The 21505-nt window shown below is 36.2% G+C and overlaps 1 protein-coding gene across 2 annotated transcripts in view; it reads right to left on the bottom strand.

The window, feature by feature from the left end:
• The window catches only part of LOC149545051 (RNA helicase, ATP-dependent, SK12/DOB1 protein), a 343786-nt gene extending 322615 nt beyond the window's left edge, over window positions 1-21171 (bottom strand). For both annotated transcript variants that reach the window (XM_089795559.1, XM_089795557.1), the window contains exons 1-2: window positions 20814-21171; window positions 6640-6945 (exon numbers count right to left, since the gene is read on the bottom strand). In XM_089795559.1, the coding sequence (XP_089651685.1) occupies window positions 6640-6945; window positions 20814-20948 (441 nt within the window). In that variant the 5' untranslated portion in view covers window positions 20949-21171. The remainder of the gene's footprint in view (window positions 1-6639; window positions 6946-20813) is intronic.
• Window positions 21172-21505: the final 334 nt, after the last annotated feature.

Genomic DNA, 21505 nt, shown 5'->3' with positions numbered 1-21505 from the left:
TCGTCACTTCTTTGTGATGTACACAGGTTTCAGAAATAAAGAAGTTTGATCTTAATGATGAATGATAAAAGAACTCCCTCTTAAACCATTATTACAATAACTTATTTAGAAAGGAGAAGTTTCCAAATTCAAATTAGGGTTACTAACTTCAGCAAAAGATGCTTGATGTTTAATTCGGTCAGGACATATAGTTGCAGTGTGTCCATATTTGTCACATCTAAAACATTGTACTTTAGAGTAGTCCCTTTGTCTCTTGCGAGAATATTTTCCCTTTTTTCCTTTTTAATTTAGTGGTGAGAGCTTGAAAACCTTCATTCTTGGATTCATCAATGATTCCTCTGGATATTAAATTACATTCTTCTTGAATGCAATCGGCTTTTAGACAATCAAATTTAGGAAGTTTGGAACAACATACTCCTTGTCTAAAAGTTTCCCATGAGGCAAGGCATCCATTTAATGTTACCAAAATTAATAGGCATCCATTTAATGTTACCAAAATTAACTCCTTGCTATCATAAATGTGACCAATTGTCAGAAGTTGATTTCTTAGGTCAGTTACTCTCATAAGGTAAGAAGTAATGTTTTCTCCTCTATTCATTTTTATATTAGAGAGTTGATTTTTTAGAGTAAGACGACAGCAGGTGTTGTTGATTTCAACAATATCTTCTAGAGATTTCATCATATCATAAGCAGAGTCCAGCTTGGTGATAATTGGTAGTAAATGATTTTTCACTTCATCTACCAATAACTCCATGGCTCTTATGTTGTCCTTTTACCATTGGTCATTATTGACTTTTTCTGGTTTAGGAGAACTTATAATAGGTACCAGATCATGCTTTTTCATAGCTAACATCATTCGTAGTTTCCATGCTTCAAAATTAGAAGCACCTTCAAGTATATCTTCGAGTCTCATGCCAAGTACCATTTTGCGATAAGGAGATTAGACAAATAATGAGAATCTTCAATAATCTGAACGTATCTTGCCTTTAAACCTGCTCTAATACCATGTTGATGCAAATTGGATCTTTGATAGAAATATTGATAAGGATAATGTAAAGTTACTTTGTGCAGATGGCAGATTCTGACTTTATCTTTTGTACATATAATGCTGACTGAAAGGAGAATGCTGACTGTATACTTGAAACTGCAGAGAAGGTGATCAATCTTGGGACTGCAATGATGTTAGGAATTGATGGTTGACAAGTCTCAAGAACCGAGTGCATATGTATATAAACTGAAGAGACATGCCCACCGTAGGGTCATGACTCTACGTGGCCAAAGAACCGAGTGCATATGTATATAAACTGAAGAGACATGCCCACCGTAGGGGCATGACTCTACGTGGCCAAAGGCCACGTAGAGTCATGACCCTACGGGATCATGACAAAGATTAGTCAACTATCATAACAATAATACGCTTGCACCAAAAACATAAACATCCACGATCGGGTGATAGAACAATAGGCAGGATATGATATCATTATAATGCAGCGACCATCATATATGGTTAGATCAATATGCAAACAATGAATCAGTCTGATCTCTGATCGGCATAACAGCAGTTTGTCAATGTATCAAACCCGATATGAATTGGAGGCAGATAATATGGATAGCTGTGCATGTATATACATATGCATACATATATATGCACAGCTATCTATCTATCTAGCTATCTATATTACTTTGACAAATTCTAAACTTGAACAGTTCTAAGTGGTGGTTCGCAGCTTTGACTTGCTGAAAGTTGTCAGGCACCTATGTAGCTTTGCATACTATATTTTTAAACATTGTAGTTACACCTATGTAGCTTTGCATACTATATTTTTAAACGTTGTAATTACATACTTTTGAAGATAATAAGAAGCCCTTCTCCAATTCTTTTAAAATTATTGTTGTTTCTCTATTTTCTATTGTGTTTGTGGTAATAAGGGGAGCACCCTCCATTAAGTGGTATCAGAGCAGGAGTTCTAGAGTGCATAGACAAAACGTCGACTGTGAGGCGGTGTGCACCAGCACAGAGGTGTAATGTCCCCTAATTTGGGACAATTACTTTGGATTGTCTCTTCTTATGACAATTTACAATCTCATAGACTTGTATAATTGATAATGAATATATATATATATATATATATATATATATATATATATTGATAAGGTTTCCAAGAACTATATATAATAGTTTTTCTTACTAATATGGCTACCTCAATATTAATCTGTCATACGTAATGCTGCCATTTCAATATTATGGAATTGTGTTGTTGTTCAATTATGAATTATCTAATAGATCTCTTTCGTGCTTATTAGATATAATCTTATCAGATGATACAAAATGAGAATGTACACTATAAGTGATTCACTAGGTCAAATTGATTGCTTCTCTAATTTCGTGTAGAATGACAATATATTAATCGTTGGATGACCTCTATTCATGGTGTGTGATATATCTTTACCATTTTACAAAAATGGAATATGTCTAGTTCTCATCAGACCCTCAGATCTTTATGAATCCTTTTTATGATATGTTTGGTGATAATGGTGTTTCCAATGACCCTTTTTTACTCTTTTCTAATCCACTTATTTGTAGCACCCACAGTCATATGCCACCGAGTACCTAATGGACTTACATAGGAGGATCGAAAGTACATAACTACATTAGCTATGATACACTAGACGTTGTTGAGTGGAAATGCTTACTAATGTTGTGTTCCTATTATTTTAATACATTTAAAAAGGTGTGTGGTTCCACTAAGAACAAGTGGAGGTGATTCTTGACTGAGCTTATGTGTGATGTGTCTCTGCTTTTCTTCATTCTACCTTATTCCTTATATGTTCCTCCACCGTGGTTCTAGTTTAGTGTCTTATGACTCTGTTATCCTTTTTGTCAGATTTTGTTTTGTTCGTGGATGATTAGTTCTTGTCAGATTCTATTCTATATAATTTTTTGTGTTTGCAGCTCCTGCTATGACAAGAGAGCTAAGCTTTGATTATTCTGGCCCTAGTCATCTCCGTATGTCCCCTTTACGTCAGCCTTTAGTTGAACTTCTATTGTTTGATATGTACTTTGTTTATTGTGATATAATACCACGTCTATTTTTTTTATGATTGGTCTGTTTTGGTAGCCTCTAATCAATATTTTCAGTCTGTCATTCCAAATTGTAATTGTCAACTATCTTCTTTTGCCATCAAAACTATGAGCACTGGACCTACATGCAATGCTTCCTTTCTATTACTTGCTCTGTCTAAATGATTCTCCAATATTATTGAAAGCTATTGCTGCCAGTTGGATTCAATATGAAACTGTTCCATGCCCTCCATTCTCCTCTTGATGCGCATGTGATTGTAAACTCTTATATCATTTTATTTTCATAGTCGCAACTCTTCCCAATGGTTATCTTCACGAAAATCGTTTACATTCCAATCATTGTCTCTGGTTGTATATCAAACTAAATATTATTGGGAATAGTTATTGATATGCATACTTAGGAATTGGTGATGGATAGGATAATAGGGATTTCTAAATCATTTAATAGTTTTATGATTAGCATATTTGATTATTATTATTATATTATACGTATTGTTATTTCTGTCTTCCTTTATTTAATAATAATTTATCGATTGATATAATATTATATCATATCAATTTGATATAGTATAACACTAAATAATATATATTTAATATTTTTTTATTTTACTATCAATTTATTATTTTTATTTCAATATTGTTTATTAAATTCAATTGGGTATTATTGTTTATTTAACTTTATCAAATGCAATCATAATTATATTATATTTATTGATTTATTTATCTCATATTAACTTTATTATCATTATTATTATTATTGATCTTGGAAATGGGGACATTACAAAGGTTTATGGTTTCAACAATAACTGCAAAAAATATTTCAAATTGTTTCAACAAAAACTAAGTACCCACAATGCTTCAAACTAGAAAGCATGCTTCAAACTAGGCCTATTTCCCTACTAGCCCTTCAAAACCTGATTTTTGGGCTTTTCATAGAATTTTCCTAAAACAATTGCCAAACAAATTACATTTCCAGATACCCATTTAGACGTTCTAAAACATATCCGAAACTTAGGTATGACTCCTTTGGACAAACTGTGCGGAATCAGACAAACAAACCCAAAATGAGATCTAATTAGGTCAATTTAAAAAGCAAGTACCCTCCAAACTTATAACCAAGAGTCCAAACTTGGTACATTATCATAAATTGTTCCCAAACCAAGGATTTTCCACTTATTTTAGACCCAACATGTCTCTTCATTAACACATACTCATTTAATTAAGAGATGTATAGATATATGTATGTATGTATGTACGTATGTATGTATGTATGTATGTATGTGTGCGTGTGTATATATATATACACATATATATACATATACATACATACATATATGTATGTATATATGTAGATATGTATATATGTGTGTTTGTGCGTGTGTGTGTATATATATATATATACACACACACACACACATATATATACATATACATACATATATTGTCTCATAGGTTTATCCGACTGAAGCTAACAAACATCAACACTACTAAATGCATATGCCTCTCTTGGATATCTCAGACTTTCAACAATCTCAGAATGATTTTAACATCTCATAACATGTTGTCTTCCCTGTTCGGTAGACACAGACAAAGGTCCTTTACTTGCACCTTGAACCCCCATTTTTTTACAGACCAGTCACACATCTATAACTTCTAGACAAATGATGCACAACAGATATAGAAATAACTATCTTCAATCTGTAAGCGGACCCTCAACACAAACTCCTTTTTCGACTAGTCTTCTTGCTCACACCCAGATTTAAGAAAGACTAATACAGCTCCCAGATTTAAGAAAGACTATCACAGCTTACAAAAATAATCCCAGATCACAAATATCTTCAGAAAAACTTTAAAAGCATATGTACCCACAAGCCAAGGTCTGCCCTTAAATAGGAATCAGGGTCATTCTTTGAGATTACAGACAAAAATCATCTCCAATACTCACACCTTCATCATCAGATCAAACATTATCGTACCACACCTTATTGAAAAATCTTCCAACACGATGAACACCAACTCTCAGTATCTTACTAGCCGCAGTCTAACCTTAATTTCTATTCCATCTTCAAACATGTATATGTATTTTAAAGATGTGGACACTTCAGATTCATCAAAGTCCAAATTTTTTTGGAAAAGAACACTACTTCGAAATGATGAACTAAATATCTTATAATTCACTTTCTCACATCACTGCTCACCTCATTAAAGACGAAGATATGTGGCGAACAAATCATAATAACTGCCATTTTTACTGTCGCAACATCACTACTACTCTTTTTCAGTTATTTTACTTGCATAAGAAACCAAAAAACTGTTTCTCTTAGGCACATTTTTTGTCTTGTCTTGCAGGTAACAGTTTGTATTTGATTTATTCTCCTTCAAACACTCAGCATCCTTTAGAACACACATATGATACTCAAATTTGCGCAAAACAACATCAATGGTATGTTCAATAGTAACTGTTACATCTTCTGAAAGTCCATGTCCATTCAGATTCCTGCCATTATACCAAACTTACGGCTACTGTTGTTGACCAGGAATGCACATAACTGGTGAATACACATGGTGTATACAAATCTCTGTGAGCCTACAGCTCACAAAGTCAATCATTAACACACGTGTGCATACAGACAGCTGACTTCATCAATACTTCCTGTTGCAGCATAACATTCCTCAATAGCAGCCAAGCATACATTCAAAAACAGCAATACGTGGCCAATCAAAACTGACTCATCAAAAAGTGATACAAACGTTTTGTTTCAAAACATCCTCTTGTAATCTTTTATAAATAGAGACTTTCATCTCCATTCTATAGATCGATTTATAATAATAGATTTATCTCCATCTCATGAATATCAAGTTCTCATAACAATTTAGTGAACAAGAGCACTTGGAGGAAACACATGAAAATGTAACAGGATTAAAGATTAAAAATATACCGCACAAGTTGTATCTTTACATTCTTCATTAAAGTAAAATGACCGGATGTACAATGGGGAGATGCACTGGATAGAGAAAATAAGCCGAAGCTATGAGATGAACTAACAATTGAAATTTTTAAATGGGAAAATCCCACCCTACGGGACGATATCACCGAAGGACTTGGCACAAAACCACAATAAACTCTACATCTAGCAAAAATAAAAATAGATGCCTTCTAAAAATAGCCTGCTTTTGAACTACCTGTATACAAATCATATAAACATGATTTCAGCACCTAACATTAATTCCTGCACAACATAAAGTCCTAAATAGCTCAAAATTGATATACAAAATTGATAATGTACGAAATGATCAACCCTTCAAAAATCATAAATAACTCAACAATTATCATAAAATAACTTTTTCCTTCTTCCGAGCACAACCTTACTTCGCAAAATAGACTCTAGGTCATTCTAGTAAATTCAAGTTAACTTATTACATTACCTGAAAATAAGTTATCCAACATTTTCTTCACAATACACAATCATTTTGCTGTAACATGAGCTGAACTGTTTTGTCCAAAGCCAAAGGTGTGGAATGATAACAGATGCAAAGGAATTATAGATCGTCATTACCTGTAGAGATTTTGGAATCCAGTTGCTTGAAGACTTATTGTTTGCATTTTGAGGTAGCATCAGCCCTTCTTTGTTGCCAGGTTCATCTTTGCAGGCACGTCTATATGGTGGTTCCCAAACTGGAACTATAGTTAAACGTGGAGCAGATGGCTCCAGATGTACAATAGCATTATTAAACCAGTCAAACTCCCACTGTCTGCCACATTTTTGAGGATGAAATTCATCAAGATCAAGATCTGGCGTAAGATACTTGTTCTCTACATTTCTCACAATTGTGTCTGCTGTCTCTGGTTCAAAAGCTGGAGGCTGCAGAAAAAATATGTAAGCTATTAGACTCTTTCAAAACAAGATTTGCTAGAAGCCTAACGAGCAGGAGGCAAAAATAAGCCAGCCTCCACAACTGGAGCATGCTTCATTTCATTGTGAACTGAATTGATTCACAGATACCAATTTGACCAATATTTTCATGTTCTGTAATTATTATCAATAACCACATTAAGGTGAAGTCCATCTATGTTTGGCAATTCTATTTAACTTCCATCATACTAACACTAGCAATATACCCATCATTAGTGTTACTCGTATAGAGCTACATTTAAATAACACTGCAGAAGATAATATGCACTGAACTCAATCTCTATTTTACTATTTGTATTCCTCTGGTAGTACACCTGTATAGATATATAAATACACGTGTGTAAAAAAATGCCAAGAGATATCGATCTCTGTTCCTTCATTTGGTCATTTACTTAAAAAGTTATTTTATTTTTATAGATTTACCTAAAGGTTTATGTTATTATATACACATCTATCTTTAAGTGTTACATAAAGATATATCTCAATTATAATTTTAATCATATCATTCCCTATTCTATTTACTATTAAGAAAATTACTATTATCCATAGTTACACTGACGTTGGCGACGGGACGACGGCAGAACAAGGAGACACGTCTCTAGGATGGAGGGGCAAAAGGGGTCAATTTTGGGACGGCCCTGGTGGGACAGCCTAGGGGGGTTTACTTAAACTACTAGTTATGAAAAGATGTATAAGACAAACATGTAACATAGTAAATTACAAATTACTCAAACATCGCATAGAACATTGAACAATAAACATTCAACATTAAAGTTTTCAATATTGAATTACTAGTTAGAAATTAAAATAGAAAATACTACATAATGATAAAAAGTTAACTGTCCAATCAGCAAATGGAAAAGTTCTATTATATCATAAGTATTTGATCATAAAGATCATTACAATAAGTAGCATGATATCAAAAAAAGTTCAAAACCAAAATATCATTTTAAAATGTGTTTTAATTTTTTTTAAATCACTTTATGTTGCTGTCGTGACAAGGGATGCCTGCGCATCCATGGAACACTCGAAAGACATTGCGTACCCTTGAGGGTTTTAGAAATATTGAAACATCTCAAGTTTCTGGAGGTTGAATGATATCATAATGGCGTCGCTGGGGACATTGTCCCCACTCCCTAGTGTGGGAATGCTAGAGAATTTGGGTGGGACATGTCCCCGGGGTTCATTGCTATTATCTTAATCATATTTCAATTATTTAGTAAAGTAAATAACTCTTTACTATAAAGATGTGTTACTATGAGAACAAAGGGAGATTCTAGTGCTTATTCAGAGAGTGCAGATCCCTGGCTGCTTTCTTTGAATATACCGATCAGAGGTGCCTTGCACTTTACCTTCGTGAGACCATGCAACTCTGCGACCACACTATGCAGCTCCTAATCCCCCAGAGACAAGCCTCAGAACAGCTTATCACCGCATTTTTCTCGCCCTCGCCTCCCACCCAGGGAGTGAAGCGGTCATCAGGCATCTCTACCACAAGTCACTCTAGATCTATGAGACCCTGCAACGGTTTTACTCATCAGAAACACTCCTCCAGCAGTTCTCAACGACAGTTCGGGCCTCCTGCTCGCCCTAAACGTATCCTTCGGTGTAGGATTTCTTTCAGCCAAGGAAGGATCCCTAGTCCTTGGCTTGGTGTTGGTTCATTTGTTTCTTTTTCTTTCTATAAGAATCTGAACCCAGTTTTTTCTATATCCTTTCCAAAATTTGGCAATGGTGATATGTAAAGTAGGAATACTTGGATAGATAACTTCAGTAATAACAGAATATTAAACTATGTATTTTACTCCTCTACATCAATATCTCCTAGTGGACTTGTAATGGCTTTGGAAAGATCCTATGATCATATTTAGAAGCTTAAAACTATAGGAGTATCTACTGATGCAAATAAGATACAAAACAAAATAAATAAGAGAACCTGATATTGTCGTAATGTGATTGGCTTCCTAATAAACGTGGTCGGTGGTGCATGTATAGGGAAGTCTTTGACTGTCGTGGGATATCGGGATGCTGGAGTAGTTGCCAACACACATTGTGATGGTTGTGAGTTCTCGAAAAGCTATTGTACCCTTCACCAATGTCCTGCAACCTGCTACTAACTTATCGTACCCAGTTTTATAGCGTGTTATTCGCTGAATGGAATATCCACATACGTCAACCACACACCCTTCCTCCCAAGCGATTGATAGCACCAGTCTCCTTTATGCTGTGATAATGATGGATATCGGTATATTGAATACCATGCTACTGTCAGTCCATTACGTTGATGCTCACACCACTGTGAATCCCTTGTTGCTATACTGTTCACGTCTGGCCTTCTTGGAAGCGGATTCCATGTAACAGTGACATCTCATAATGCACTCCACTTCTGAAGATGAATAAAGCCTCCGATGAGAGGCTGGGGCTACGTCCAACTCCTCACACTGCCTTAAGGGGTTTTGTCCTCAAAGCAACCAGTCACATTTAAGCAACCTTTCATTTGCATAATATTATATTTCATGGTGTCAATCCCAAGGAAGTGCATTGCTTTTATAACCTCAATATGAGGGGAAGTACAAACAACTAGGCAATGTGGGACAGTCCACACTTAAGTCTTTGTTTCGTCATTCGTTCTAAGTGAAGTGGGGTCTTATGTAGAGGGCAGAGCCATTTATGAGAACCTTATCCAATTTTTCCTGCAGACACATCAACAGTATCCCAGTCTACTGACTTGCTTACATGGGTTGTGTAGTCTACATAACTCTTGTTATTTAATTACATCGATTTGGTGGGGATCAAACTAACTTAAATTTGTAGAAATATTGTGTTGTTCTGAGTATGTAATCCTAATATATATTAGAATTACTTTCCTTTTAATCTAATTATGTTTATGAAAATGAGTATGAACTTCTCAGAATGTAGATATGTTTCAGACAGTATTGAATGTGGAGTAGACGGCAGACTGAGTTAGTTTGATGGTTGTGGTTCACATTGCCTTTGGTATTGATGTGTCTCACCAGTCATCAAGTGTAATATATATTATGGGTAACAAGCCCACGTAGGGGCATGACTCTACATGGCTTATGCCACATAGGGTCATGACCCTACGTCAACACTTCTATTTAAGACTGTCGATCATAACACAGATGGCCAATGCATTACCAATTTTGGTTCTTAACTAAACCGATACTTGATTATAATTTCAATGATATATTATTTATAATATATGTGAATATATAAATATATGTTGATGATTATATGTATATGTATATATATATATGTATATGTATATATGTATGTGTATGTGTATATGTGTATATATATGTGTGCATAGTATGTCAGTCTTTCATATATTTGATTTTCATCAACACATATATATTTAACATATATTACATATGGAATTTGCTTCATTTCACTATGAGGCTAAATTTATCAACAAACTCTATAACTTTTATTTATCATTTTAGTTACTGCTCAATTTGTTAATTAGGAATTAACTTGGTAATTAATAATAATAAGAATGGTAACAAGAGAAGTAATTATCTTTATTAATTAAGAATGATAATTAACTTTCCTAGCTTGGTTAATTAATATATATTACAATTATACTTATTAATTGATAATTATTTGTAAATTATTATTCAATTAATAATATATTCATTTAATCAATTACTAATGTTTAATTGAATTAATATATATTTATTAAATGTCTATTACATGCAGGTGCTATCACAATCCATCCCTCCTAAATTTGCTAAGGTTAGGGTGTTCATGAATTTTCGCCCCTTCCCAAGTTGCATCCTCTTCAAGCAACACTTCCTATTCGATTAGGTATTTTACAATGGTCTTATTTCTCATATACCCTTTGCCTTTTTCCTTGGATTTACTTCATTCCCTTCCTCAAAAGTCGCTTCTAATTACTAAGTTTGGCTTTTACATTCATGGCCAACTTCCCATCTTTCCTTACATATATAACAAGATTTTTTCTTAGGGCAGCGATGTCCTTTTTCTCATGGCTCTTAACATGTGAAGTATAAATCCTTTCTCCTTAGTTCGTCCTTGCAATTTAGGTCATCCTTGTGGTGGTTGTCCTCACACGTTAACCTTCAGCAACCTTCACCAAGTGTATTATAAATGTTGCTACGTCGAACTCATCATCACAAACATGTCTTCAACCATAATCCAAGCCTTCTTAACTAAACTCCATCTCACTTAACATATACAATTGATTTACCAGTAAACTATTTCCTACAAATTGCATTGTGACCAATTTTCACATATTCAACTGTAACTCACACAATCCTGCAAATACTTTTCGCACACATAGACATAGCATCTAGACATATCCATGACCATGACTCTAAGCCCGCATAACGTAACTCTTCACTTGCTGACCTCGCTGAACAAATTTGCCTCTGCAACTCTGAGTGCCATAACCAAAATACATATAAGTTGACATTAATGATAAACCAAGTCGTGAATACAACACATAAGCAATCAATCCAAGTGTCAATCACTTAATCATCTTCCCAAAGATGTTGACAATCTCTCCCTTTGGAATACCTTCAACATTCATGTAGCAATCTCCCCCTTTGGCATTGATGACAACATATGACGAAAAACCATGAACCCAAAAATATCAATCTGAATACTCTCCCTCATTGACATAAATCTACTCTTATGAATACTCTCGCCCATAGGTGCTACTCTACCTCATATATAATTACTCTCCCCCATACATATATAAGGTTTTTCATGTATTACTCTCCCCCATTGACATCAGCGACAAAGGTGTCATATGTCAATCTAAGAATCTGAAGTGATCTCAATATTCAATCATTTACAAAAATGAAAATGCCAAGTGCAAACAAACAATCTTACACAAATCATTACCCAAGAGTTCTCAATAACTTTGCTCGATAGTGGCTACTCCCCCAAAGGAAGCATCACCAAACATCCAATCCAGGTGTAAGAAAATGCTCTAATATATTAGATTGACACAATCTTGCATTAATTACTCTAAAGAAGGTTGGGGAATAATCCCAAGCATGCCTCTAAGGAACTCAAAAGTATCCTTGGCCAATAGTTTAGTAAAGATATTTGCTATATGTTGCTTTGTGCTGAAATACTCCGATTTCATTTCCTTTTCTGCTACCTTCTCTCTCAAAAATACTTTATAGTAATGTGTTTAGTTTTTGAATGTAATACTGAATTCTTTGACATACTGACTGTGCTTGTGTTATCACAGTGCATGCTAATAGGTTCAGGAAATTCAATACCTATATCCTTCAACATCTGCTCCATCCAAATGATCTTATTATAGTTGTATGTTGCAACTACAGACTTTGCTTCTATTGTAGATTGTGATATATAGTATTGTTTCTTGCTTGGCCAAGAAACCAATCTTCCTCCCAAAAAGAATGCTCCACCACTAGTGCTCTTTCTATCATCCACATTTTCTGCCCAATCTACATCAATGTATGCACATAAGGTGAAATCATGTGATCTATCATACCATAATCCATAATCTGATGTACCCTTCAAATATTTGAAAATCGTCTTTATTGATACTAAGTGTGTTTCTTTAGGATCTGTTTGAAATCTCTTAATAACAACTACATTAGCTAATTTAGTCTTGTATGAGTTAGATATTGTAATCCTCCTATCATTGATCTATACTTTGTTTGCATTGCAATAGGTGATTGATCTTTGCTTGAAAATTCGCTTCATGTAGCTATAGATGTTCCAACAGGTTTACAATTTTCCAATCCAAACCTTGTCAATAGATCTTTGAGATATTTTGTTTGTGATATAAAAAGGGCATCCTTATTCTTAATTATTTGCAATCCCAAGAAATATTTCATATCACCAATCATACTCATCTCAAATTCGTTCTTCATTTCCTCTTAAATTTCTCACAAGCTTCATCATTGTTGTTGGTAAATTCTATATTGTAGCCGATGGGTAGAATAGTATCCAAACGGGTGCTTGACAGATGAGTCACCCCCTCGAGAAAGTATATGTACATCGTCTAGAAGGGACTTTGAAATCATCATAATTGTAATCATTGTAATGAGCATAATCAAATTGTAAGCATTGAAGTGCATATGCATATATGAATAAAGTATATGTTTTGTGTTATATCTTACTATACTACATGCAATAAATATCCTTTTACCCTATACAATAAACATTTGGCACCGTTAGCAATCGAACCTGGAACGAAGGGAGTGTTATGAAGATTAATGCCGAATCTGTTTGACAAGGATAGGAATAAGATAAAAGATAAGGATGAAATACGCATGGCACAAGAAGTTTTAAGTTTAGCACAATAGGCGGAGCGCAAACAAAAGCTTCAGCAGATTGCCGATGGACACCGAGGTGGTGAAGGGGCACAAACAAAGGGAGTGCATTCACCTAGCAGACCGAGGAGTGTTGAGGAATTGCTAGAAGAGATTCGACAGCAATTGAATTTGGTGGAAGGGACAAGGGAGGAGTTCCTTAACTTGTATATGCTGAGGGTAGAGCATCTGAACGAAAGAGAAGCAACTTGCATGGCTCGAAGTGCCGAAGGATTACGAGCGTGGAGTAAACTCTTCATTCCCGATACACCCGACAACCAGATACAAGCAGAGAATCGAACAACTTCGCTTGAGGAAGATTTTCTTTCACCAGGTAACGCGGTTGTTGGAAGCAGGGCAGTTGTCCGAAGCAATGTTGTTGTGCAGAACAGCGCGGGTGCTCAGAACAACACAGGTACACAGCAAGTACCACAGAATCAAAAAGAAAGTAGCAATGGCAAGACCAAAGGAGAAATTGCAGAAGTTTAATAGTGACGGAACAGCAAATCAAATCAGACATTGCAAGACGTGTGAAACAATATAGACAGCAAATGGTGTAACAAACGACAATGATTGGGTCCGGCAGTTTCTAGCGACCCTACAGGGTGTGGCAATTGATTGGTTTGCGAATGCCAACCCTTAGAAATTGACTACATGGGCAAATGTCAGAAAGGAGTTCATACCAGAGTTCCGACTGCTACAGGACAATAACGAAATTTAAGCAAAAATATACAGCACAAAGCAAGGAAAGAACGAAATGATCCATGCCTATGCAAGACGGCTGAAAGTGCTGCTGGGGAAGATGGAGAGCCAATCGGCTGACGGATTAAACAAATGATGGTTTGTTGAGGGGCTACGGCCGCCTTTGACAAAAAAAATGAAGATTGTACCTCCAGCATCATACGCAAATGCGTATAATCGGGTGATGGATCTAGAGAGCGAACAAAAAACAAGCAAGAAAAAGAAGCACAAATCATCGGATTCAGATGATTCATCCTCCAAAAGTAGTAGCGGCGATGAAGAATCAAGCAAGAAAGTTCGAGCATTATAAAAGGGTATGTTGCGGATGATGAAAGAATTTAAAATTTTGAAAAAGAATCCTGACTCGGTGAAGGGATAATTATGGTATATAAACTGTAAAGAGGAAGGCCACACAAAGGGCTCATGCCCGAAAAAACAATTCTATGATATTTACCAAGTTGCGGGACATTCCATAAAGGAGTGCCCATTTAATATTAAGTCAAAGGGACACCAACAAGTGTTACTGATGCAGGAAGTGTCCACCGGAACAAACACGAACAACAATGCAACCTCAGGAGGATATCGCAACAATACCAGGCACAGAAAGGGTGGTAATAATAATAACAATAATAACAATAATAAAGGATTTGTGGGCTTATGGTTTGCACACTTGTGGATGTGTTTGAAACATATTGGGGAACCTTGTCCTAAGTGTGCATAAAATTTGGAGCAATCGTGTTGGGGTTAGAGCCTTTTTGGTGGTTGTTGATAATGTGTTCTTACTTCTTAGGCAGACTTTTGAGATTGTTTCTATGAACTTCGATCCAAGGGAGTTGGCGTGTGCGCTCTTGGATTTGGATTGTTGGATGGCACATGGATCTATGTCTAAGGGCACGTACTTTTATGTTGTCATGAGTTAGTTATGCATTGTAAAATTGGGGCTTGTCCTAAGTATTTATTAGTTGTTTCATGTATTTAATGTCTGTTGCCAAGCCAACTTGTGGCTTGAGGGTTTATTTAATGTCAGTGTATAGTTAATGTAGCTTGCTAGGCTGACCTGTGGCTTGGTTTAGTATAAGTAGAGGGTCTTGTCTTGTATGGAGGGTATTTCAATTCACCATAAAGTAGCTGAGAGGAGCAAAGTTGAGCAAGGCTAATAGCAAGTGTGGGTTTGGGAAACAAGAAGGTTGCTTGGTGGCTTGCAAGCACAAGTTTAGATTCCTCTTGGGGTTTTCTACTAGATTGTGGGTCTGGGCTAGCTAAAGTTTGGATCTTGCAAGGTCTTATGGATCTGTTATTGTAATTGCTTTGTATTAGGTCGTAACCCAAAAGGCCTTACAGCCAAGCGAGTTGGATATAAATCTTATGACACTATTATGAGAATTGGTGTTGTTTTGGATCTAAATTTATGTGTTATTATTATTCTGTTGTGTGGTTATTTGATGGGGGCTACGACATCTCCTTTGGGGATTCTTCTGCTTTGCACTGCATCAAATATATGTGACAACCACAAGATAAGAATCATGCAGAATAACACAAGATTTGTAACTAGGGAAACCCTTGATTAGAGGAAAACCCCGGTGGAAATGATGCCCACAAAATGATGTACTAATATAAAAATTCCTTGCAAAAGGATATGACCCTATTAGGAGTCAATTACATACAACCAATACATGTGAGTCCCTGTTAGGAGACCTTGAATCCCTGCTATAAGATTACAACCCTATTAGGAGTTGTTCCAACCCTGTTAGGAGCTGATAGGAAGTCAATTGAACCCATTATCCAAATTGCTTTAGAACTGTTCCACGAAACAGATCTCTACGATAACATAACCAAGGGTAAACTAACCAATACGGCAACTTCTTTGCCAATATAGTTCCTTTGAAGTTCTCAATACATTTCCATAATTATCTTTTGCTCTGATCTCATCAAATTGGCATCCTCAGCATCAATTACAATTACATGACCATACTATGACACTTAAGGAAACAACCTTACCTTCATACCTTGTCCTAACAACTAATTGAGTTTGTCATTGAGGCTTTCCCAATGTACAATGGATAATATAGGACTTCATTAAGATATTGCAATACACGTTATATTACATTTACACATCCCAAAATGATGTAACCAAAAAAGTCCGCTAACAGTGAATAAATCACATGTTAAGTTTCAACAGCCTTCAACAAGTGAATTCTAGATTCTGCTACCTCGAACTCATCATCACAAACATGTCCGAGCCCACTTAACTAAATTCTATCTCACTTAACAAAAACAGTTGATTTACCAATAAACTGTTTCCTACAAACTACACTCTGACCAATCTTTACATATTCAACTGTAACTCAAGCAATCCTTTAAATAACTTTCCGCGCACACAAACATACCATCTAGACATATTCATGAACATGACTCTAAGCCTGTAGAACATAACTCTTCACTTGCTGACCTCGCTGAACAAATTTGCCTCTGCAACACTGTCATAACCAGTATACATATATGTTGACATCAATGACAGACCAAGTCATGAATGCAATACATAAGCAATCAATCCAAGTGTCAATCACTCAATCATCTCCCCAAACATGCTGACAATCTCTCCCTTTGGAATACCTTCAACAATCATGCTAATCAGCATCTTCATTTACACAGTTAGGGAATACTGGATTTGTAAATGAGATGAAAGGTAAAGCACTCTTAGTCTCCACTATTTCTAAAACTAAGAGATTCTACTAGATTCAAGTGTATCTCAAAATATGATATCTTCTATAGATATGTTCTCTTCAATTATGTCTCGTCATTCACCTAATATTTTGATTGGTAACAATATACATATACATATACATAGATATATATGTATATATATATATATTGGGAAAGGGTCTAGTGATATGGGAGAGGGATCATTCAATGATGTGTACCCTCCATCACCACTAAACTACTTTTAGTTTATTGAATTACTTATTAGGTGCACAAGGTAAAAAAATTGAGTTTGCTCCTAATTTACATACATTAGAGATATAAAAAATAGAGATATCATTGCTATAGGTCTGATGGATCATGTTGTGGAGTTTAAAGTTGCATACCCCTATTTGTAATTTAGACTACACCTTTTGTAACCACTTTGGTGTCCATTCCCATAGTATTTCTATAGGTCCATTTCAGACCTTGCATTAGTCTTTTCCCTCTCAACATGCTAAAAGTCCTTGACAACAACAATCTTTCAATGTCAATGTTGAATGAACATGTTTATTTTGCCAATTGTCATTTTTTAGCGTGGTTCGCTTGGACACTACAATACTGAGTGAACATCTACATGTCACGCACTCATCCTATGGCTTCTTAACATTCAAATGTCAATCTTATGCATGCTCTCCACTTGTCACCCACTTTTATAGGTGGAAACAAACCAGAATCTTCTAGAACAGCTCGAAAGCCTCTTTTTCCCTCCTTTTCTTCCATTTAAATCCATCCTCTTGCTTCATTTGAGCTCTCTAGCTTCTCTCTTGGTTATTCTCAGCTCACTTACAATATTGGCATCCTCTTGCTCTCTTAGTTTGCTACAGCAATCTATTATTAGCTACAACACTTTTTACAATGATATCTCTAGCTCTATTGACTTTCAAGATTTTTGGCTTATTGGAAGCATTCAACCACATAAAGGTTAACCGAAGAAAAGGCCTCACTTTTTTTCAAATTCTGAGCCTCTTCTATTTTGGTCTGTACAAGACTGCAACACGTCGTGTTGGTGTCCTCAATCTAAACGCTTAGATATGGACCAAAGACTATGTGTCTTCTAGTCTTCCCATTTATGCAACTAGAACATTCTTTCTGTTTATCTATAATATGATATTTCCATTCGTTTAGCTAGCTGTAGATACTTGAATATATGTTGTGAACCTAGCTCTCAAAGGAATACAGTTTTCCTTTGGCAGGGTGTTCTTGTTTTTCATTTTGCTCCTGATGATGATATTCCTTTGGCTGATGTTCACACCCTTCCATTAAGGGCACATCTGTAAGGAGAAGCTTGTTCATGTGAACCTTGATGTTCTTAAACCTAGTGTTGAGCTTCCTCCTCCACCGCCAGTTTCTTTAATTTTGTATTCTACTCTTGAGTGGGCTGATCATAGTGTTCCAAATCTTGCATTGTGGGATGAGTATTTGGCACATATAATAGACTTGATTATGGAGTCTCATCTTGCAAATTTGGGAGACATGTAAGGGGAATTATCTCCTCTTTGATGATAGTTTTCACACAATGTTACATTAAGTTTAGCAATTGACATTGATGAGTTTCCTCATTCACTTGATTTGTCACACGTTTCGGTTGACTGATCATGAATACACGGTGGATTGTTTGTGCTTGGAGACTCTTAATCAGTTTTCGAAGATTCCTATTTGAAAACTTGCTTCCTCCTCCTTACAATTTGACATGATTGGGCATCTTCATCATTTGATAGATTTGTTTATTCCTAAGAGGGACGTGTTGCTTGTGGGCATCGGATTACCTTCGGTTTTCAAAGATACTTCATCGATTGTGCAGCTTCTTCATTATGGGGGGCTTTGCTCTCCTTTTCCTTTCTATGGGGAATTTACTAATTGTATATACACGATGTACGTAGTTAGTAGGGTGTATGACAGAGTCCTACATGCATCATCTTGTTTGCTTATTTTCTTTCTTTTGGAGAGGAGTCTTCTCCCATGTGGTCTCTCATTCAGTGTGCTTGTCAGCGATTTCATTTCATTGCATTGCATTGTAAATGGGTACCTAAAATGCTTGTGTAGTCAAAGCCCATATTGCATCTTTTTTTTTATAATGCATCATAATATTCTCCCTAAGTTACACTTAAGGAAGGGTGTTGAAGTAAATAAGGATTTATCCTATTTACCCATGGCATTATTTATTAATTATTAGTGCATTCCATTTTATCTTGATATAATTCATCTTACTGGGGAAGTATCTTTTTGTTTCTCTCTGTGAAGGTTACATTGCAAGTTGTTGATCTTGGTATTGGAGCCTACTCAAACAGTTGAGAATCGTCACATCAAATGACTTGGTAATCTTAGAAACCTCCTCTAGAAAAAAAATTAACATGGCAATGAGAAATCTTGGTTTGGCTGGATCAGGGCTTTTGATTCAGTCTTCCTCTGGGCAGTTCCTCGAAGGAAACCTTTCTTTCCAGATACAAGGTCTAACAATGAATGAAAGATGAAGGCAGTGCTGGAAGGCCTCAAGATGGCACTTGGGCTGGGTTGTATGAAGGTAATAGTTGGATATGGCTCACAGGTGATGATTGCAGGCTCGCTCAAAGGGGCTTCCAAGTATTTAAATCTCAAGAGCATTCTCTCGGAGGCCTTTGACTTCTGTAAGTGTTTTAAGGATCTTAATTATCAACACAGCTTTTGAGAGTGTAATGAAGCTGCAGATCTTCTGGCCGACGTGGAAATAGATAAGTTACCTTACTCGGAAAAGATGGACACTTCAGATGAATGGGAGTGTCTGTCACCCCTTATCCTAGCAGGATATCCATTTCCTTCAGCAAAACGTGGGCCTGCCCCCTAATTTCACTCTTCCCCTTGGAAATTTCCTTAAATGTAGTTTATGGCAGTAAATAGATTGAATTTAGGAAGCTTGGAGGGCTTCAATATAATGTTGTAGCACGAGAGAAGTAAGGCCCTGCCTGTCGCATTGATAACTGCCTATGACTCTTGCAGCCACTCCTCATGGAAGTATGTGAGAGACAATTTATAACAGATGGGGCGAGTTCCTTTCTTGAATGTGTTTGAGTTGAAAGAGTTGGAAATATAAAATAATTATCCTGTGTGGGAGAATAGTATTAAGTGTTAGCCGAAGCCACCTCCTACAGGCTTTCCAGGAGTTTCCACCTATCTATCCGCACATCCTCAATCCCAAAAGAGCTTCCAAGCTGCCGATATAGACACCAACCATCCAGGCCAATAAGAAATGAAAACTATAAAAATACGAACAATCGATCGGCGCCCATAAAATTGTAGGGGCCACCCTTGATAATGTGAATGTAGCTGGTGCAAATTCTAGCATCCCGAGCTGAAGGATGCTTAAAGGGGCACTGTTGGCACAGACCAGCCAGCACCGACCCAGCCACCAGTCTGCCCCATGCTTTTCACATTGCACCTATCTATCATTAATGCTGCAATTAATCTACGCTACAGTAAATCTAGTATTTAATGTGTATCAGTCTATAAATTAATAGATGGGAGCCTGTGTTCAGCAGAGCTCATTGTTATGGGTTTCTCCTCTGTGCCATAGTTTAACTGAAAAAAGTTGACAATTTTTTCTTCTACTGAGACGGCTCAATTTCCCTGGACCGAAATGCGGTTTGTGTGTCCTTCCCGTGTCTCCCATATGGAAGAACCGTTTGAGGTGAAACATTAAGATTGATGTTTCTCCATGTTTAACAGAAACCTTTAGCAGTACATACACAAAGATATATCTGCATACATATGCACCCGTTTATAAATGTCCATGTGGTATATACGCATTGTATATATGTACATGTATGCATGCGTACATATAAAGAATTCACAAAACCCTACATTGAGCTTCAGCTTTCATTTTTAAAACCAAAAAATAAAGAAAGCGTTACGAACAGTTTTCAGAAAGAAGAATGGTAAACAAATGCCGCCTAGACTGAAATTTACAAAAACTTAGTAAATGAACAGGAAACTACATTCAAATGTATTTTCAAAATTACTTACCAGAATCAAATCAGGAAGGCTTCTGAGAGGGTTGGGGCGCTCAACTGGTGGAAGAGGTTCCACTCTAAGGTGCCCGCTGTGGCCGGTAATCCCAACTCTGAAGGGAAGTTCGTTCGCCGCAACCAAGCGATCCATTTGCAGCTACTGCTCAATTACAGAGCGCAGAAGAACATAGCGTTACCGAAACAAATATATTAACGCAGCCGAATGGTTTGAGGGAAAAAAAAAAGCAATAAATCTTTTATTTTGCTTCTTAACGCATCGATGCTGCTTGCTTGCATTCACCAGCTAAAAAAATGCGTTTGAGCAATGCGATGTCATGAAATGATGTTTTGTCGACAACGTATGATTTAATCCCACTTCTAGTCATGATGAAAAGGCCTATATAAGGGCACCTATTAATTGGAAAGCAAAAATGTTGATGGCACAAATTAGAAGTAGTTCACATCAGCTGCGATGTGAAACTGGTAGATGGCAAGTTCCAAAGAAAGAGTGGGCAGACAGAACATGTTTATTTTGCAATATGGGAACAGTGGAGACAGAGCAACACTTTGTCATGGAATGCTTGGCTTACAACGACATCAGATCTGATTATACAAAAATTTTGCAGAACAAGGACTTCAACTATTTATTTGAGGAAGATCAAGTGAAGAGAACAGCGGAGTTGATTATCAAAATTCAGAGAAGAAGAG

Source organism: Cupressus sempervirens, chromosome 8 (assembly GCF_028749045.1).
Source record: "Cupressus sempervirens isolate cs-2001-9-10 chromosome 8, ASM2874904v1, whole genome shotgun sequence".
NCBI classification, from domain to species: domain Eukaryota; kingdom Viridiplantae; phylum Streptophyta; class Pinopsida; order Cupressales; family Cupressaceae; genus Cupressus; species Cupressus sempervirens.
Note: the sequence above shows the minus strand (reverse complement) of the source record. Positions and strands in the feature narration are given on the sequence as shown.